General features: G+C 37.2%; 1 protein-coding gene across 1 annotated transcript in view; it reads left to right on the top strand.

Annotated features, from left to right (window-relative positions):
- Positions 1–5: 5 nt before the first annotated feature.
- The window catches only part of NDUFS4 (NADH:ubiquinone oxidoreductase subunit S4), a gene marked incomplete at its 5' end in the record, with an annotated part of 47,673 nt that continues 26,129 nt past the window's right edge, over positions 6–21,549 (top strand). The window contains 2 exons of the mRNA XM_026062708.1: positions 6–40; positions 21,363–21,441. Coding sequence (XP_025918493.1) covers positions 6–40; positions 21,363–21,441 — 114 coding nt within the window. The remainder of the gene's footprint in view (positions 41–21,362; positions 21,442–21,549) is intronic.

The following is a 21,549-nucleotide window of genomic DNA, read 5'->3' as shown; positions in this document are numbered from 1 at the left end:
CTCTGAGGCGCCTTGTTGCGGCCCGCCGGACTCCGGCCAGGTAACGGGGACCCCGGGCGCTCCGCCGTCCTGCCGGGCGGCCCCGCGGCAGGGGGCAGCCCGGCAGCTGCGGCCCGCGGGGGCGGCTGCTCGTCCGAGGAGCCTGACCCGGGCCTAGGGCTGCGCTGGCAGGCGCCTGGGGCACTGCGCTGGCGGGGCGCCGCGCTCGGCCCGCCGCGAGCGGGGGACAGGGCCGCGCTGCGAGCGGGCCCTCGCCGAGGCCATCCTTCGTGTGTGCAGGTGTCCCTGTCTCTCTGTGCTTTCTTCCCCGCTGTGACCGCCCGCCCGGCGTCCTTGCGGCGCCCGGAGGCCGGGAGCTGCTCGAAACAGCAGACAAGCCCCGCCGTGCCCGGCGTCGGTGCGCAGTGCTCGTCTGCTCCGCGGTGAGGAAGCCGGGGAGAGCGATGGCCCTTTCCAACACCATCGCGGTCTTCCCAGAGATCTGTTCCTCTTCTCCTTTTGCCATCTTCCGTACCCTGTCCCTTTTCCTCTTATTTTTCTCTCCAAGATCTGTTACTTCTTTTCAGAGGCTGTGCAGCTGCACCTTCACAGACTCTGGAGGTGTGTGCATGTGTTCTCTTCTATGCATATCACAGGGCTGAAGCATTTGTCAGACTTCCTTTTCTTGTCAGGAGAAAAAAAAATTATAGTTCAGTACAATTTACTATAGTTTGGGGGTTTTGTTTTTCTTTACTAGTTAAATCTTTAAATGTAAACCTGAGTAAAAGATAATTTTGGTAATTCTTTAAATCTGTGCATGTTTGTATATACGTAAACATACACGTAGAAAACTGTGTGAACACATATATAAGGCAAAAGAAAAACATGTTCTTGGCTATACTAACTTTTTGCTCTTATTTTATGCTCTGACTGGCCCACTGGTTACTGCTCCACCTTCTTGAAATGGTACCTGTTTTTCAGTGCTTGAAATTAATTCTCAGTTTGATTAAAAAAGCTTTGGAATCTGTGGATATCACAGAATCACATATGGGTTGAGGCTGGAAGGGACTTCTGGAGATCATCTAGTCCAAACCTCCTATTCAAGCAGGGTCACCTAGAGCATGTTATGATATGAGTTTAGGAATTTCTCCATGCTAACACAGAAACTTCTTGTTCATGTTTGACTGCTTGTTTCTGCTTTCCTTTTAGTCCTTTGTGATGTTGACACAACTGTTCCTTGTGCCATGTGGTAAATCAGATCAGCGAACTGATTCAGGTTAAAAATAATTTTGTTTGTTCGTTTTAAAGTTTTACCACATTACTTCTAAACAGTTATTCCGGAACAAATAATGGGATACAGCAGGGGTGGGAATGAACAGCATGGAGGCGTGAGGTACAGACTCTTAAGTTGGTGTTGCTTCCAGGAATAAGATCTCTGAAATGGTACCCAAGGTTCCTTATCTGGCACAGAAGGAGCCAGTAATATTAGTTAGAGATATTCGCTTGAGGGGATTTGAACTTGTGTTTCATGTTCCTGAGGAGAGTTGCCTGACCATAAATTTGCAGGTTTCTTGGAGAAGTGGAGAGGAGCACTGAGTCACTCCTATTAAGGTTTTATACATTTTTGCCGCCTTTGTATGTTGGAAGAGTAATAACAAAATTTTCCTTGGAACAAGGAAAAGATGATTCAGAATAAGGTGGTTAGTGGTTATGGCACTGTGAAGGAGCAGCCAAGGTTGTGATCCCTTGAATATTTTTTTGTAAAAGAATTATTTACTTGATGAAGTAGGCACCAAAACTTGCATCTTTCCCTTCTAAGTTAGTGTTTTATACTTAAAATGTTATTATTGCAACCTCTGTACTTGGAAGGGAGGATCAAGGTACATGACTTCAGAATGGAATTCATGACTCTAACTGTTGAAATCAAGAAGGTGTCTGCTTGCAGCTCATAGTGAGGTAATAAAATTATGTAGAGGTGCAAGATGGAGGGTGGATCTTTTTGTTCTGCTCTTCCTATTGCTTCTTGTAAGCAGCTGCTTGTTTGTTTGTTAGCCTTTGTGGATATCTTTCTTAGGTATCTTATTATCCTTTGCATTTTACTAGAAGTCTAGATTTTGCCAGTGTCATGAATTTCAGTAAACAGGAGGATGCTTCAAGGCTTGGCACACAGTGTTGCAGTATTGTAAGTCTCATTTCTAGCTGTAGTGTTCTATGTTGCATCTTGCATCTCATTTTGTAAAAGGGAGATAAAGGAACTTTCCTACCTCACAGAATTATAAACTGTCTTATAATACAAACTACTTAGGCTTGTTTTCCAGTTGCAAGAATAAACAACTATCCAAAAGCCTACTTAGAGATATCAATGGCTTACAGCATACCTCGCACCTGGGTTTACAGATCTTGCGATCTTAGTTTCCTTTCAGAAAGCATTTTGACAGATACAGTTTGATACAAGTAGCTGCTTTGTTACAGCAAATTTAGATTATATTAATACAATCTTTGTCTATCTAATTAAATATGGGAGTAATCCAAATATTTGTCAATCTATAGAAAGAATATACTGTACGTATATGCTAGATAAGAACATCTACGTTTACTTTAGGATTCGTGTCTAATTAGAATTACTAAGAATAAAAGGTAATGCTGCTGTTCAGAGATGACTGTGAATAAGATGCTGGAGTTGTCAACAGTGAGGGCGTTTGGATGAATTTTCTGTCACTTTAGCACTTTTGTTTACTCAGTTTCAGAGTAAGGTTTGGGTCTAGTTTGATACAGCTTTGGTAAATTACAGATTCATGTTGTTTGCTTAAATTATCATACTGGAGTAATGTAACTTATTCTTTGAGCATTGTGGAATTAAAGTCAAAACCTTCAAGCAATGGCTTTATTTGTAGTGGATTTTACAATTTTTTGAGTTGCACTTCTGATAGTTCTCTGATTTTTGGAACTTCAATTACAGAGTAATATGGCTGCCTTCTGATTTTTTGAAAACTTCACGAGATCACTCTTCAGTAGTCACAAGAGAGAGTCTGCTCTGATTTCCATGAGTTATATTTGATTCTTATAGATATTATGACTTCCTCTGAGGAAAAGACTACATTTACCAGTGCATATTTAAGCACTTTAAAATATACTTGCCCAAGTTGCTTGATGATTCTGAACAGATGACTGTAAACACAATGAGGAAGTAAATATTCAGCCCTGAGTTAACAGAATGTGCTGCAGTATTTCTGATGCCTTTAGGAAGGAAGTTCAGAGTGCCTAGGTCTGAACTGAAGCAGCAGTCACTTGAGTCTGTCATTCATCTGCTTAGTGGTGAGCCAAATAGACTGTTAACAAGTGGCTTGAGCTGATCCAATAGGCAGTTTGACATTCTGTATGTTGCTTAGATCACAGTTTTGAAGAATAACACTTCTGTGTTGTAAGATCTGTCAAGGTTTCAGGAGGTTGAAAATATTAAACATGCTTTGCCAAGCTTTTCTAAGTTCAACCTCTTCAGGTAGAAAGATGCACTTTGTTTGTCTGTCCTACCTAATTACTTCCAATTGTATGAGCCAAAATTTGATTAAAGGGTGTAATTTAAATAATGCAGTTAAATTCCTACAAGATTCATGTGAATAGGAGACAAATAGGTGTGTATGTCTTCATCTTGGGAAAGGTTGCGTTGGCATTTTGCATTATAGAATCTGGGTAGGTGGAGTTGGGAAAAGAGAACTTAAGTGATGTGTATTTGAAGAACAAGCAAATTTCTGCTCAATCCGCGAATCAGCCATTAATTCCAAAACTGCTTAGTATTTCTTAGAATTACTTTATTTCCTGAGATACTGCAGTCAGGATACAAAAGTATAAATTTCTATTGCAGAAGCAGCATATTTTGTGTGTGCATTTGTGATATCTGGGCATGTAGTCCCTGCATTTCATAATAATGGATTATTCTTGTCACTTTTCAGTGATGGATGATGATTCTTTAAAATATATTGCTTGCCTGTTGTAATTCGGTTGTAAAGAGTCTGAGTGCAATCACAAATGTTTTGCTAGTTCATCATAAATGGACACCTGAGGTTATGAAAGTAAAGAATTCTGGACATTTGTGTAGTAGAAACCCTGTTATTCAATTCATGCCATACTTTTAAGAGAGTGAGGAAACCTGTAGTGCCATTTAAATCTTATTCTTCAGTTGACATGTGTCAAGTGATTGTGTTAGCAAGCAGGTTTGCTCAGAAAAAAAAAAAAAAGGTTGGGGAAGCCATTTTTGTGGGAAAATAAAGGACTTGGAAAAGAAACCCAGCAAATTGTTCAATATCTATCTTGCTCTTTTGCCAGTGATAGAGAATATGTTCATTAAAATTTCAAAAAAAGTGTTTTTCCATCAAATTAACTTATCTCCTTTTTTGTGTTAATTTTTTTCCTAAAAATAGTATTGACATTTTTGTTGTGTGTCTTAAAACATGGCTATTTAGTAGACTTCTTGATCTAGATCTGTGTAGATCATAGAGCTACACAAAGATGCACAAAGCTTGTGTTATGCCTGGTTAATAGCAACACTATTTAGCCAGTGTTACAAGCACTTTTTTTCCTTTTCATTTCCTTCTGTTCATTACTAACTATGTAATTCTTGTTCCAGCAGCATGCCTGTCTTCATTTTTAGTTCTTCTATTCAGTCTAGAAATTCAATAGGAACTGTCTTCTCATACAACACTTTTTCAAAAATATAGTTTACTATGTCAAATTAATTCATTTTCATAATTGTTTTCTATATTGGAAAAGCTTTTAAGCTCAGTAATTAGAGAGTTGCTGAAAAGTCCATTTTTCCTGCTGCTAAGCTTGTTTGAATGTCTATTTTTATATGGTTATTTCTATATGTATTATCTGACTCTCAAGCCACTCCTTTAAGTTGTTTGTATAGTTTGGGGTATGTAAGTATGAAAACTTTGACTAGCCTTGTTAATTGAATTAACTGAAGTTACAGATTGAGTAAGCTCAGTTAGCTCAATGACTTGGTTACCTGTTCGTTATTACTTACCTGCAGACATGCTTTTTGTCAAAGTATTTTTGTAGGTAATACAAAAAACTTGACTCTTTTCCATAAGTCGTTTTCCCCTCACTGTGCAGTAGAAGAGATTAGAAAAGCTATTAGAAAAGCTGAATTTTTTTTCAATCATATTGTTTATTTTTTCATCCAGCCATAGTACATGTCAGCCATTTATATTATCTCACACAGCATATGAGAGTAAATGTGGTGTTGTCAGGTTCAGACACATCAGAAACAATGTTCATAAATATTTGATGGGAGGCTGTAAAGAGGACAGGGCCAGACAGTTCTCAGTGGTGCTCAGTGACAGGATGAGAGGCAATGGGCACAAACTGAAACACAGGAAATTCCACTTGAACATAAGAAAACACTTTTTACTGTGAGCATGGTTGAACAAGTTGTCCAGAGAGGTTGTGGAGTCTCCATCACTGGAGATAATCAAAACTCTACAGGACATGGTCCTACTCTAACTGGCCCTGCTTGAACAGAGAGGTTGGACCAGATGATTTCCAGAGCTCTCTTCCAACTCCAACTATTCTGTGTTTCTGTGAAATTCTGCAGCACTGAACTTCATTGTAATTAATTCCAGTGGATAACTGCATTTGAAGTCACAGTCTAGATTAAAATTTGAAGACAAGACGAGGGGAAAAATTCTTTAAGAAGGTCTTGCCCTTGCTGTATAAGTGGTGTTTATACATAGTTTCGTTTTAGTTGTTTATAGGGGGAAAAAACTTTTAAAATATACATTCATCTTGAATTTTACAGTCATTCTTTTTTAATACATATCAGACAAAGTACAGTGTTGAATCAGATTATACTACTACACAATAGTACAACTGTGAACTGAAATGCAGAGTAAAGCTCCAGGGAGTTTCTTAGTTGTAAGATTGCTGGAGTGACGTGGAGCTATGGAACAGATTCAAGGTGAAAGATGTGGCAAGACAAACTGACATAGCAAGGAGAGGAAAAGATGGAATACACTGTATTTCTTACAGTTAATGAGGATAAGTATGAAATAAGACTCCAAGCAGCAGTGTTTGTCTGAACTTGCAGATAGGCTGAAGCAGTAGTTTGGGGGAAGTAGATGTTCCATATATCTCAGTGTGTAAGTCGTTTAAAACACATTCTCTTTGACTCTATCCACCCTGTTCAAGTAATGACTGTGTGGATAAGAGAGGGTCTAGCGGCCAAATCTTGCAGGTTCACTGTGACTGAAAACATGGTCAGTGGTTATGTTTTAATTGTCACTTGTCTCTTGAATGATGGTCTTTGTTTCTCATGAGGGAAGGACCTCTTGCTCCATCAGTTTTGCATGCTTTGAGGGAGCAAGGAGGATATTTCTGACGGGTGGGGCAACTTGAGTCCTTTTACAGTGTTTTATGTAGGATCTCAGATTGCTAGTTCATCCCTACTTGTTTCAGTCTTGTAAGACCTGGCTGAGGCCAACAGCATATTGGTGTAGTCATGACTGGTGTGTTATTCATGGACATGCACCTTTATTACTAGGTCATAGTGTCTCTGGTGAACCAGAACAGTGTTTTTGTTTCCTTGCTTTTGGTTTCCCTATTTGGCTTTATGAGCAGTAAGATGTAAGACTGCTCTTTGTTTCCTTTAGAATGGAAAGAAGAAGCTTTGAAAAGAAAAAAATGTTAGATGTAAAGAAACATTGGAACATTAGAATGTTGCTGTCAAAATGAGGATTTCTGCCTCAGCTGAGAAAAATGTTTGATTCTGTTGGAATATGTAGAACCTAGGATTTGAGAAATTAAAAAGTGAAAAATACCATGTATCATATAGTTTGGCATTCTTTTAATGCACAACTTCTGTCTTCTAGTGAGCTAAGATCAAGATCATTATTGTACTTAGTGTAATATGAGATTTCCATAACATTTCTTAAAGTTCAGGTAGTTTCACTGTTGGTCTAGGTGAGGAATAGGGCAGGTAGAAGGAGTGAAAGTAAGAGGGTCAGGAGGGGAAAAGAGGTTGGAACGGCCAAAGTTTGAGAAGGGGGGGAGGGAGAGACTTGTTGCTCTGGAAAAGTCTGTCTTTCTAATGTAATTACAGAAGAGTAAATAGACAGAACAGGAGGTGATGACAGCAAAATGTTCCTGATGAGACTTCTTAAATTGCTGTTCATTGTTCAGCATGTAACTTGGAACAACTTATTTTAATTGCGTCTGGTTCCTTCCCTTTTGGCATTAGAAACCTAAAATACCCAAATGGGGAGGATGATGGACAGCATTTTAGCTAGAGAAGGTTTAATGAAGAAAATTACAAAGATGTTTAAGGTATGCYTGTATTGAAAGATAACCTTAGTAACTAAGCTATGTGCTCACTTCTGCACTAAAACAACTGAAAGGTTTTCTCACCAGCCTGTGGCAACTAATAGTTTTGGGCTGAGAACTGCTGGTCACTTACCTAAAGTTTGGCATATCTTTAAAAAAGCATTATTGCATGATAGAATAACTTTTCTTCTAAATCTGCTCATCGGAAAATTTAAATAACAGTGGAGATTTAAAAAAAAAAAAAAAGTAGAACTGAAGTTCATATTCTAAACCAAAAAGACATAATCTTTTCCCTTAGTTGACTAAACAGTTTAAACTAGGTTCTGACATTGCATTTGAAAATTACACTTCTTCTGTTTAAAAAAAAAAAAATCTTTTATGTCAGTATTTCCTGATACCAAATATGTGGTATGTTTAAGTTTGAAAGAAATGTATTTATATGGCTTGTTACAAGTAGTCTCAAAATTTAATTAATAACATCTATCTCAATAGCATGGTTCTGTGGCCTTTCACTCGCAACTAATCCCAACCAAAACCAGTATCTAGTATTTTGGAGGGGGGCAGGATAAGTGCAAATCAAATCAGCAGTAGGAATTATTAATCAATGTATTGATATGTCTCTCCCTTGACACTGTGGGTAATCTCACCCATTGGTATGTTAAGCACATGTTGATGAATGGTAAGGATGGAAGCACTTTTTACAGTCAGTTTAGACAGTCTCTTAAAACTTTCAGCTACATTTTCAATTTTGAACATTTTTTTTTGCTGATGTCTTTGTATAACTTACCCTATGGACAAATCATCTATTTAGTGTAGTAGTAATTTCTAATCATCCACAAACTTGTAACTGTTCTGTCATTTTTTTTAGATGGATCTATGAACCTTAAGAATGCTTGAAAATAGTGTTATGCATAAGGTAAATTTTTGGAGATGCAAAAAGAAGGTTGCTACTTAATTCTGTTTGGGAGTAGTCTTTTTATAGTATGCTTTGTTCTGATCTAGTATTAAGATCTTTAAGTACAGATATTTTTCTGCATCACAAACTGTGTGTTCATGGTTCTTTAAAAATGAACCAGGTCTGTCTGCAGCTTTTTTTTGTTACCATGAAGTCTGAAATTAAACTTGTAGTGTTCTGAGGAAAATTGGAAAAGAAAGGTATGCCTCTCCCCAGCAGCTATTGATTTTCCTTTGTTGATCAAATTGACTGTTTTAAGAAAGAAAAATTACATGTAATGGAACACTGAGAAGCTTATGTAGTTATCAGGGAAGCTTGAACCTACTCATAAGTAGTTTTTAAACTTGTTCCGACTTCTGTTATTTTAAAAACCCTCTTTTGTATTAACAGTTTCAGTAAATTTGTATAATCCTTTAGAGCTTATTTTTGTATTTTTTCCATGTACATGTTTTCATTCTCATGAGAATGATGCAGTGAATTTCAGTATGCTTTTTAAAACTTTGCTTTCCTGTAAGAAATTAGAACTGAGTGTATTACAAAGTATATGACCAAACTGTCTAGAGATCTAATAAGAGATGCTGTTAGGCTAGCAGGAGGCAAGCTGAATAGTTAATATCACCTTCTTAATAATGCAGTTGAAGTTATAAAATGGGAAGTGATGTTTTGTTACAGAGCTGGCTGACAAATTTTTCCTAAGAAATGAATTGTGTACTTCTGTCTGAGTTTCAAAGTGCAGTTTTTTCTTCCTGGCGGTATTACAGTATATTTAGGTACCGTTTTGTTAACAAGCCACTTTCTAGCTGCAGTAATTTGTGTCTGTCTTAGTCTCCCCTTGACCTGTGCCTGATGCTGAGGAAGTAAATTAACTTTTGACTAAACTAGACAGACTGTAGGCAGCTCCAGAATGTGTGTGGGCAAACACTTCTTGCAGCTGCTTATTCTTGTAGTGTTAACATGGAAAATCTTATGAACGGCTTCTATTAGTTGAGTTTTCAAAATAAGATTTAATGTATTTTATATAAAATAATTGAAGACCTTGCTTTTATGAGTTTATACTCAACATGCGTATACTTTTTCTGATTGTCCTTTGCTATCAGTCTAAATAATGTCCTACCATATGTTCATGATGCCATTTGTATTAATGTCCAAAATCAAAATTTCATTGCAGAGAATAATTGTTTTAAATTTTTCCTCATTCCCACCTATTTCAATAGTTTTAATTATTTGAGATCTTAATGGAGATCTTAATTTGTTTCCTCTGTATTAAAAAAAAAAGATGGTTGAGACATCTTAACTTATTAATGTTCAGAAATACCCTTCTTGATTATAAAATTAGAGATGTTTTAGCTATTTAAAGACCCAACCATAAACAAATGGCTTGCTACTTTCAGTAGAACCATGATCTTTTCAAATTAAGAAAAAAAAACAGAGCTGATCTTCATGCAGTAGTTTTGACTAGTCTCTTGTGTGTTCAAGGAGTACTTGTGTGTTCTGCATAAGTTTTCTGAAGGGAAATTTTGCAGCAGTGTTCTGTTGTATGTCAGCGTTGATTGTGCTTAACGAGAGAAAGAGACAAATAATCTGAATGTTGTCTGAACTGGAATTCAAGAATAAGTTTTATGTCTTAAGCGCTAGTCTTGCCTTAAGGGTTTATTCCACTTTAGAAAGGACTGAGCAACAGCAAGACTGGTAGTCTTTCAGAGAGCTAATAGCTGCTCAGACAGTAAGAATATGGAGAAAGACTACAAAGGGGAAAGAATAGTACTACGGAGGAGGAGAGGGTCAATGTATAAATAAGAGTACAAGAGAACACACAAATGTGGTAGCTGATAGTCATTTTTATTTTCAAAGGTGATTTCTCCAATAATGTTTGTTAGGTGTGTTTACAGTAATAAAATAGCTGTAAATGGAAAGAAGAAAAAATAATTATGGAACAACATGGCAGTCAAGCTTTCTTTCAAAACAGAGTTCACTTAAGTAATTTGGCAATTTCATGAAAATGATCTTGTACCATGCAATAATTTATCCCTCACCAGTTTAAAGAGATGCTGTCCCAAGACTGCAGATGTTTATATACTGCTTCATAGAAGAAACTATTTTTTTTTTCATGAACTGGTTACGTATAATTTTGTTACTTGCACTTGCATGTAGAATAGCTTTTAAATGTTTGATATAACAATTTTTGTAAGACTGCAGTTGGAAACACTGATAATAGGTCACTTACATTGCAGTCAGCCACTTGTTTCAAGCCAAAGGTAAGTGTGCATTGTACAAGCTAATTATCACTTTGGCCCACAACAAAAAAAAATTTCAAGATGAGTATTTCTTTAAAGGGTATGTGATTTAAAGTTGGTCATTACATAGAGACTACATGAAAGTATTAAGTCTTATGGTTTGGTTGCAAAGTAATGAGGCTAAAAAAACAAATGCAAATATATAGCAAGCACATGATGAAACTGAATCTAATAGGAATTAATGATTAGCATGGTGTCAGGGAGCAGCAAGGGCTGGCTGCTCCTGAAGCTCAGCTGGGAGCTGAAGGTGACCTCAGCATGGGCAGTGTCCTCACAGTTCCACATCATCTAAACATGGGCAGAGCTGGATGCTCGTACTAGGGTCCATCAGCACAGTCCTAGACAAGGCAAATTGATGAACCAGGTACAGAGTCCATCTAGGGAGTCCAGTGAAAAGCAAAAGGAGATGGGGCCAGAGACAGGATTGGAGACAAGCTACAGGGTGGGTCCAAAGTCCCTCCAGGTGACAGGGTCAAAACAAGACTGGAGCCAAGCTACAATGTCTGCCTGAGGGGTCCAGGCAGGAGATAGGGCCAGGGCTGGAGACAGGTATGCTTAACGATGTCGCACAGGCAAGGACTGAAGGCCCAGGCCCTTAGCTCCTTAAATGGAGCTCCTGGGCCACAGGCAGGGGGTGAAGGCCCTGGGTCAGGTGGTTGGGGCGTTAAGGCCTGTTAGTGCCTTCAGAGTCCTGACACGTGGTCTGACAGAGTTCAGTCTTCAGGCTGTTAAGCTGGCTTGAAAACTCAAATGATAATTATTCATGCCGGTAAGACTGCACCATTGGTGCATTTTCTCCTGATATAATTCACTAGGTAAAGAATGTTGAAATAACACAGTAGTTGTTCCACTCAGAGGTATGTGAAATGCAGGATTTGGGAATAAGTCAACAAAAGAATAATGTGGACAGACAGAAGAATTAAAAATGGGCTGTGGTGTAATTAAGGTGTGTGATATAATGGAGAGTAGCTAAGGCAGGTGGTAATGCTAGAATGGTAGCAGTTCAGAGTGCAGTTAAAGACAAAAGCTGAACATCAGGAAGGAAATTGAAGAGAGGAAAGTGGCTCAGACAAGACAAAGGTAATGAAATAAAATCGTTCCCAATAATATTAGCCATTCCCTTTTAGAACAAGCGCTGAGAGCATATAGATCTGGAAAGTGACTTTCTTCTACATGTTGTGTTCCGTTTGTGAGGCGTTTGACTGTCTCTGACTGATTTTTATGAAGTACTACAAACATAAATGAGTAGATAGCTCTTAAATTTTTTCATAGCTGCCCAATGATTGAGGCTTGCTAGCCAAATAGATGCATTGGCTTCTTTTGTGAACTGTTATAAACCAAGATGTAATTTTTCAGTAGCACTTGAAGGGATTTTCTACTCTAGTTTAGTTAAATAATTTACAGTTGAAATGTTTGAGGGCATTAAAATAAGAAAGAAGTTGCCTTAATTTATATGCCATGTTTTATAGACCTTGCCATTACCTTGAGATTAATAGAATATGTATTACTTAAACCTCTAAGCTCCATCAAATAGGAAGGCTAAATCAAGAGGAAAGGATAGGGATGGAGTACAGGACTGTACTGTGTCCTAAAACAATTTGAATAAAGATTTCTGTGTGTTTGCATTTTTTGTTTAATTTTACATAATTCAAATGCCCTTATTCAAAATGCATAGATTTCCCTAAGACAGAGGTGGGTTGTGGAACATTAGTTTCATTCCTCACAGTTTTGGAATTAAACCCTTTGACTTTTGTTCTTCTTTTTATAAAGAGAGTACAGTTTTTAGTCATTGTCTAGTTATATGAATGCCTGAATGTGGATGTGTGGGGAGAAGTTTGACATTTAGAAAGCACAGACAGAGCAAATATGTCACCTGTGTATTTTTGTCTTTACTCCCTACACAGCTTTTCCCTCTTCCTTTTTAGCTTTTTTAGGCTTTCTAACTAGATAATGTGAAATTCTGTTGATAGTTGATATGGCCATGTCAGCTTTTCTTTAATATTATTTGCCTTCCAGCTGACTTGCCTCCAGGAGATTTCCATTGGTCCACAGGGAGTCTGCCCTCCTAGGATTGTGATCTGAGGTTAATTTCTAGGATTAAGTCTTCTGGTTTAGAGAGTAGCATGTAATGAAATTGCTGATCAGCAACGTGTAACAGATGGCAGTAGTTCAGAGCTTCCCTGTCACCTGACAATTGGACATCTTATAGATTACACTATACACCAAATGTCCTTACATAATGAGTCGTATGACCCCTACTACAAAAACTTTTAAATGATCTTTGGTCCTTTTATTCTTAATGTGGTAAGCCCCTCTCTTGAAAGTGTTTCGGGTCTATTCCCTGCTGTTTGTCATAAGCAACTGGCATACTAGGAATACTGGGGTCTAGAAGCACTTACGTGACTTTGTTCAGAACGCCCCAGTTTAGTTTCAAGTAAGAACAGAGTTGATGTTCAAGGTGATCGAGAAACAATGTGGTATCAGTCTGGGCCTAGCTCAGAGCTGGTTCAAGAGGTGGAACCCTCATTTGCCCAGGTGCTGAAATGACCCCGAGATAGCTCTCTGGGCTCTTGCCCACTGTGTTCCTCAACTCAAGCTGTTTTCATTGGGCTTGCAGCGTGCAGGCACCCATCTGATTAATTCTCCTATAAAGCAGAGTGCTCAACAGCATACTGCAGGTACTTGGGTGGCTCTGCAGGAGCAGGTTGGGCTTGCCTGTGCTCCTTATTTGGCCATCGCTGAGTCTCCTGAAATCCGTACTGCTCTTTGTTGCATTTCTAGTGATGTCAGCTTAATTAGCTGGCTGGAGGGCAGTTTAAATGGGCCCTGTTTCAGTCAGGGGCAGTGCAGGCCTGGCACTAAGTCAGAGCTAAGCTTCCTCTCCTTGTTGGCCCTGGCAAGCTGTTTTAATGAGGGAGACTGGTGGTGGGCGACACAAGCYGAACTGTGTCTCTGCACAGAACTGGCTTTTGTCTTCAGGACTTAGCTAGGGCCCTTCTTAGCATGGAAGTGGCTATACTGCTCTGGTCCTAATGTAGTTGTAGAGGGAGTACACTTGTGTTTGTTTGCATGGTTCAACTGGCTGTCTGCAGACATGCCACTAGCATTTCTCTATACGTGGGATAATTAAAGTACAACCCAAAATAACTAAAATTTGACTGTTTACTACTTTAAAAAATTAGTACTTAAAAATATTACATGAGTTGAATTCCAAAGGCAGATGAACTTAACATTTGGCTTTGAAAATTGGTGCTAAGTTGCAAGCCGCAAGTCAAATGCTAAAAGTTTTCTTGTTTATTTAGTACATTTAGATGACTAGTGCTTGATTTCATAATGCAGCCTTGCCTAACAGAAAAGCACAATCAGTCCCTGCCTCTCTCTCTCCAAATCCATACCTGGAATATATATATATTTTTTGTATATGAGCTTTTTAGCAGGTAGAAGTAGTGTTTATATAATGTTTCTATTTCAATTTCAATCTTTTTTGCCACTTAATATGGGAATTTCTATAGTTTAGATTAAATAGGTCAGTATTCCTTTCATCCATTCAGAAACATAATTTACTGTGTTTATCATTTAGCATAATTTTTCAGGCAAAGAAAAATGATGTGCCAGTGTTGCCTGAGAATGTAACTATTTATAAATGGGGAACTTGCCTCTCCTCCAAACCCCAAAGTTATTCATGCAGTTCATACCACAAAATAGAACTACATGGTACTACATGGTCTCCATATACACTGTTTGGCATTATAAACGTGCATATTTTGTTTATGTTGGGATGGATGTTGTAAGAATAAGAAATATATTCTGGTAAAAATAAAATGTCTGTGATTCTGATAAGTCATGGTCACTAATTACAGTTTTACAATAGTAAATCTACTACCAAGGAAGTATTATGCCACTTATTTAAGATCATTTCCCACAAGTTCAACTTTAGAAGCTTTCTGTATAAAAATGCATTATATTGGGGCTGCATACCATGATCTGTAACATATCTAATATGATAGGGCAGGCAATCATTAACGTCTTTATTTTAGCTGAAAGAACATTATACTAATTTGTTTTTAGTCTTCTTAATTGCAGCATGTGACTAAGTTGGATGTTACAGAAGTTCTGAGCTGACAGTTTTTTCCATGTTCTTCATTTTTATTCATAATTTCAATGTTTTTATGGTGGCTATACACTATGAAGCATTCCTGTTAAATGCCATAACATTAAAAAATGTTGGTTTTCCAAGAATGATTATCTGTACTATATATTAGAGGGTTCAGTACTGAATTCTGCATATATGTATATGTACACATATTGGTGCTGTGGTTGTTCAGGATCAATATACTTAAAGCTCCGCTTAGACTTATTTTTAATGAGTGCCTTTATGTTCCATGAGGCTTTCTTTAAGTTTTTTTTTCACCTCTCTGTTGCGATCTGATTACTGATGCTGTGATAGCTAATTTTCTTTAACATATCTCCAACAGCTGACCAAAAGGGGGTGCTAATAGATCAAACAGTTGGATGTGTTGCATATAGAGGTTAAGTAGTTTTTTTTTTTTTTTCAATGAGTTCAATCTTAACTACTAGATTAGATCACATAAATACAAGCTTTTGCATCTGAGCACTTTGTAATGTGCCAGTAGCAATGTTGTTCTTCATGGAAGCAAATTCATGCCTTCTAAACATGGCTGCTTTTCACCTTCCATTAGATTTCAGGAGGATTCTTTGTTACACTTCCACAGGTTCTGTATCAGTCACTTCCTTTGGTACGACTTCAGTTACTTTTTCTGCTTATATAGTTAAATAAATGAAAGCAAATAGGAGTAAGCATAAGTTATTTGGCATAAATTTAAGAACTTCAACTTTGTTGAATTTTAGAAATTGCATACAGACATCCAAAATTGTCAAGATAATTATTTAGGCCAGATGCCTTAATTTTCTAATATGTCTGTAAAAATTATTGTTAATATTTTTCAAACTTAATGATTGAATTGCATTCTGAAGTCTTCATCCAAATATCACAAAAGACTTGCTGTCTGTTTTTGACTGAATTCTCCTGTTCAGGAGAACTGCTTAATGGGGTCAACAGAACTAAGGCCTCCACAGTTAATGTAAGAAGGGAAGAGGAGACATACAAGAAGGTCCCTGGAAATGGGGAACTCTGCTCTTCCCTTATCATGGGAGAAGATTGTCAGGAGAACTGAAAGTAGTATAAGTGTTGTAGCTAGGATTGGAGAATTTCAAATGGCATCTTAATGGACCTCTCCTTTTCTGTAGCAGAGATGCAGAAGCTATTTGTGACTATGTTAAGAACAGCAACTGACTATGAAAAGGGAGTACTTTTTTCCAATGGAAGACACATGTTTGGTTGATCACAGGATTTGTTTTTCCAAAATACACAAAACGTACAGAAATCTTTGAGCTCTATAAACTCACATTGTGTAGTGTAGCATTCACCATTCATTCATTCATTCRTCCTTACTGAACTAATGTATTGATATTTTTACAAATATTTAACAAGAAGAACATGTAGTGTATTCTTTGCTGAGTTTCCATTCTTGTTGTGCTATTCATTAGAAAAGAAATTTAAGTTTACTGTGAGACTCTAAAACAACAAATTGTAGCCATAACCCAGTCTGGATGTAAAGTTCAGCTCTTACAATGTCTTTCTTAAGAAATGCATACTATGGAAGAAAAAGTGACTTAACCTTTTTTAAATTTCCAAGACTGAAGTCTAGAAATGTAATTAAAATGTATAGACGCATAGTAGATATAAARGCAAAGTTCATGCCAAAGCTGTACTGTAATTAGACTGACGTTAAAGACAAAATTGTATTATACAGAATTATATTTTAAGTGAACTGTTCAAATGATTATAATTAAATGATAATAAGTGAGATCCTTAGATGGTGATAATGTAAAATGATTATACTGAAATGTATAGATCAAGTTTAAAGAGTTTACAGTGTTCAACACAATGCTGGAGGGGAGGGGGGAGAAAGTACCTCTTTTATAATTACAAACCAAACAACATATTGACTGCTTTGAGCGGTGGTCTCCATTTGCAGCAAAAAGAGCTGCTATATGGTCATGCTGTTTGCCATGTTAGTGGAAACACAAAGATACCTCCTTATTTGTGTGACAGACTAATGTATAAAGAACAAACAAGAAAGCTATGTTCCTTTAAGAGGAGTATACTGGGGGAGAAGGGAGTGTAATGCCAGATATATCTGAAGGAAGAGGCACAGAAAGACAGACTTCAGCAGGAGGAAAACTTAACTGTCTCAGTTTCTGCTGTTTTAAGTTTAGCATCTTAGCCAGCCATATAGCCTGGCCTCCTTGATTACAGAAAGAGAAACAATTTAGATGCGGGTTTGTGCAGGGTTTTGCTACAACCCAGGAAGCCACAGAGTTGATTAGCCTCAAACTAAGCTTTTGGGAAAGGACCTGCCTGCAAGATCATAATGGACAGGGGTGATGTTTTTTATAAAACTTTTTTTACTTTTGTCTGACCAATTGATTTTTATTTTTTTGTTTTAAAAGGCTAATGATTCTAATAAAACCTGGGGTTTGCATTTAAAAGCTTTTTTGTACATCACGGGGGAGCTCACTATAAGAAAAATATTAGGGCAAATCTGTGACCAAGCTTTGGTCAGCTTGGAGTCCCACCATACTTTGCATATTAGATGGTAACCGGGAAGGTAGTTTGATCTGTATTTTGAATGGGAGATCAACAAACCTAGAAGATAAGAGCTTATTACTGTTAGCTGTTATGTCTAAAAATTTCTGTATAGTTTCTGCACTTTAGTATTATATTGCTGGTCTATTTATCATTATTTAAAGTATTTTTGTAGTGCAATAATTTTAAATCAGAGGTAAGAACAGGGTAAGAAATGTAACTTTTTGCTCTTAAGACCTCAGTCCAGGATGTTTAGGCAGGAAAAAAAAATGCATAAGCATTCAGGAAAGGGTAAAGTGGGGCAAAGTGAAGCCAGAGATGGGCATTATGCTTACAGAGAGAAAGGAGGAAAACAGATTACCTTTCTAGAGGCTGGTAGTAGAGGAAAGGAGGGGAGCTATGTGAGGATGGAACTGTAAAAAAGTATATTTTATACTTCTGAAAGTATATCTGATGCAATTAAAAGCTACCAAGGGTCAGAGGGTATGTGGGCAAAGGCAAATATTAGTTGGAAATTTAGTGAGAATGACTTTAGCAGTGGGGATGGAATAAAAGATTTAAATGGAGTAGTCATATAAGTGATTTAGACAGTACATTCATTTACTTTGAAGGTAAAATAGGAAAAATAGTGTTGTCAAGATTATATGATTTCTAAGGGAAAATTTGAATGGCAAAATGAGAGTTATTGTTGCGCAAGTTTGAGAAGAGAGGTTTGAAAATGAGTTTTGTTTGCTTGTTGTCTCTTCAGTTTAGTGTCTCTTCAGTTAAGGGACAAATTTACAGTGAAATGTTGAAAAATAAACAAGTGCTTTGGGAATTAAGTAAGACTTTCTATTAACTTTTAAATAGTGATATTTTAGATCACCTGATATTTCAAAGTTGCAGCCATTTCTAAGTTCCATGTTACTTTCCTGTGAAAGATCCAACAAATGGAAATATCAACAGCCTATCATCTTTAAAGGAAAACTGGCATTGTATATGTTCTTACACTAAGAGACTGCCATGGACTTGTATTTCAGATTCCTAGTCTATTCTCAATGTCTGTTTTCAAACAATTTTCAAATAGAAAGTTCTTAAGAAAAGTATATTCTTTCTAACTCATAGTAATCCAGGGATGGAGAGAAGGCTGGGTATGAGGAATCCATACAAGATTGCAAATTCCAATGACAGATCTTTTCAAAATTGTGTACTACAAGAAAAACAAATTTGAAAAATGATGAAGAGGAGCAGAAACTGATCTAGGTTAATAAACCATCTGTTGGCTTTTGTAGAAGAGCTAAAACATGATGGAAATCCATAACATCTGATGCCTTGCAATTTATCCCAGTTGACAGAGATGTCTTGTGCAAAAAATCGCTCAGAGCGATTCTGCCAACCTTAATCTGACTGGATTTCTACACGTGTCTGTTCTAACTATAATAAACTATTAACTATAATAGCATGAAATCTTTTTGACTTTTTTTCCTGCAAAGACAGAATTTTCAACTGAAGAGTCACGTGAGTAAAACCTAAGTCAAATGCTGTACTGCTCAGTGGAAATCATTTTAGAAGGCTGTGGCAGTTATACTTTTCAAAACCAGTTAAAACCTTTCCAGATTAACCCCCCGCTCCCAACTCAAACTGAAATATGCTCAATTTTACTCGTTACATTTATATTGCAAGAAAAAAGTGTGACTCTGATCAGCATAATTACTCAAATTCTAACATATTCAACCCTTTACATATTCATCAGCCCTTGCTACAGAGTAAGGTTCAGAGAACTTCTTGATTCATATCTTAGATTACTTTCCATCCAGAAAGGATCAGTTTGATTGCATAACCCAATATGCTGCTTTGACCATAGATAAAGTAGTACAGTGAACAGACCATCATGTGAGGGTCTAGAGTAACTGCAGAATACTACTCTGATGCTAAAATTCTGGGAAGGGAGTAGGGATGGAGTTGAAACTCATTTTCCTATAAAATATTTTGCCTTGTTTGAGGTTGAAAATTGTATGGCTTAAGCTCCTTGCCTTTGGAACTCAAGTATTGTGCTGCTATATAAGAGACGGGTAACTTCTCCTTGGGTGTGTTTTTGAAGAAGGACCATCTAGAAGCCATTCCTTTATAGCATATTGCGGTATCAGTCCACCCTATTTTTATTAAGTATTTGCTTTTTATGTACAAATTAAAAATGACAGCTTTGTTGCGCTAGAAGCAATCTGGGACTGGTGTGTAATTGTCATGATAGTCAAGAGATTTTGTGCTAACAGAGTACTCATCATTTGTATGTTTGTGAAATTCTTGTGCTCCCTTGCTTCTTTGAAAACTTGATCTTTTTCTTCTAAGTACCCTTACAGACAAATCCTGCCAGTTTGAACAGGAATTAGCGGTGTCCGTGTCACAAAGTTGGGTGATTTTATAAACTTTGTGCTCTTTGAATTCATTTTTCACAATATGGAGTCTTTTTGTTGTTGTTGTTAATAGTAAATGAAATGTAATGTAGCTGAATGCAATCTGTTTTAGAAGTATAGATTTGTGGAAATCTGCATTTGAAGTATTACTGAACTGAACTTTATTACACTTACTTAGTTTTAAAAGATTCAGGTGGCTTGCTTTATACTCGCTAATTTTGAATTGCTTCCTAGGGTAGAGTTTACATCTACAACTTTACAACTTTACCACTCTAATATTTTCTGAAAATTTAATGTTCAATGAGTTAAGGTATTAAATGCAGTACAGCTATTCTGTTATTACTTATATTATGAGTGATTATATTTCGACGTGATGAAGTTCATATTTTCAAATGCATTCTCACCAGAATCAACAAAGATTGGAGCAGGATCTGAAGGTTAGAAGACGTGGGTAGATGAATGTGTTAATGGGCTGTACCCTGATTACATTTTCCATCTTCTCATGGCTTAGTAGAATGCTATTGAAGATATGCTCTTTTAATTCTACAGTTTGTGAATGATCATGCGCAAGTTATCTGGTCCTGATACACCTTTAAAATTACTGACGATTTAACATTTACAGGTCATTTTGGGAGTTATGGTTCAGAGAGTATTGCAAGTTTTCTGAAAGTTCTGTAGTTGTGCTTTTAGAAAATGTGGGGTTTTTGAAGGTGCTTATATTATATGGCTGGTTTCTTCAAAAATTTGATAGCTGTTACCAATAGTGTTAAATTACTAGAAGGACAGTTTTAAGGACCCTGTAGGCAAAGTCTTAAAGTTCATTTTCATCTGCAAGTGTGACTTCCCAAGTTAGGTTATCTTCTGAAGAACAGCTGAAACTAAAGTGGCTTTGTCTTTCTTACTGTTTGGTTTTGTATATTCTTGTGCTTTTGTGCCTCATTTGTTTAAAATGACCTTAATTAAACATGAAGCACACTAGAGAGTTGTGCTGTTTGGCTTGTTTCACTTGCTGTTGAGTTATTTTGTCAAAGATGATTTGCACTCAAAAGGTCCAATCCTGACATCAGTGACATATTGAAAATTAATGGCAAATTTTATTTCTCAATCCAGTGATGTGGGATTGGGCTCCATGTTCCCAGCTATACCTTACAGGTTTAGTAATTGTGCTAAAAGATGAATCATATTTCTTGGAAGCTAATAAGCTGACCCATACTGGTATAGAAATGAAGCAAAATAATTGTGAGATTTGCCCATTCAAAGACAGAACACTTAGAATTATCAGTTTAGGTTGTTTTTTCTTTTTAATTTGGTAATATTCTGTCATTAAAGTGTAGAACTGGAGCTTTACCATTACAAATAGATTTAGGATTTTTTTCCTCTGATGCCATCGTTTTAAGGATCAGAGTTCCAGAGTGCTTGCAGCAGCCTTGTATTTTTCTGTCTGTTCGTGACAAACCAGCTACTGTACATTCATATAGAGCAGCACAGTCCTTGCCACTGGCAGTCTCTCTGTGACAGAGAGCCTGTAGGCTGACATAAAGTGCAGCCTGTTGTGAACTGCTAAGTGGGAGTCTGCCAAAAACTCAGCAGACAGAACTAATTGGGGAGAAAAAGGATTTTTGTGCCCTCATCTCTCCCTCTTCAATTTTTTTTACAAGACGGATATTGTTAAAGTAACTTGTTTATGTAAGATTTGTCTGCCTCTATTTTCTCATTGCATGAATCATTTTTTAACTTCAAGTCTTGCACCGCAGGTCACTGAGCACTTCCACATGGCGGCTGGCACAGAACCAAACTCAAGACACGCAACTCATCACAGTTGATGAAAAATTGGTAAGGGTTTTCTCCTGCGTACTGCTATGATACAGCCTTCAGGGTTATTTCTGCACAATAGGCATTCAGTATGGTATTCTGCGCTCCTCTAGGAAAGCCGTATAAATA

This window comes from Apteryx rowi, unplaced genomic scaffold (genome assembly GCF_003343035.1).
Source record: "Apteryx rowi isolate R43461 unplaced genomic scaffold, aptRow1 scaffold_192, whole genome shotgun sequence".
Taxonomy (NCBI): Eukaryota; Metazoa; Chordata; class Aves; order Apterygiformes; family Apterygidae; genus Apteryx; species Apteryx rowi.
Note: the sequence above shows the minus strand (reverse complement) of the source record. Positions and strands in the feature narration are given on the sequence as shown.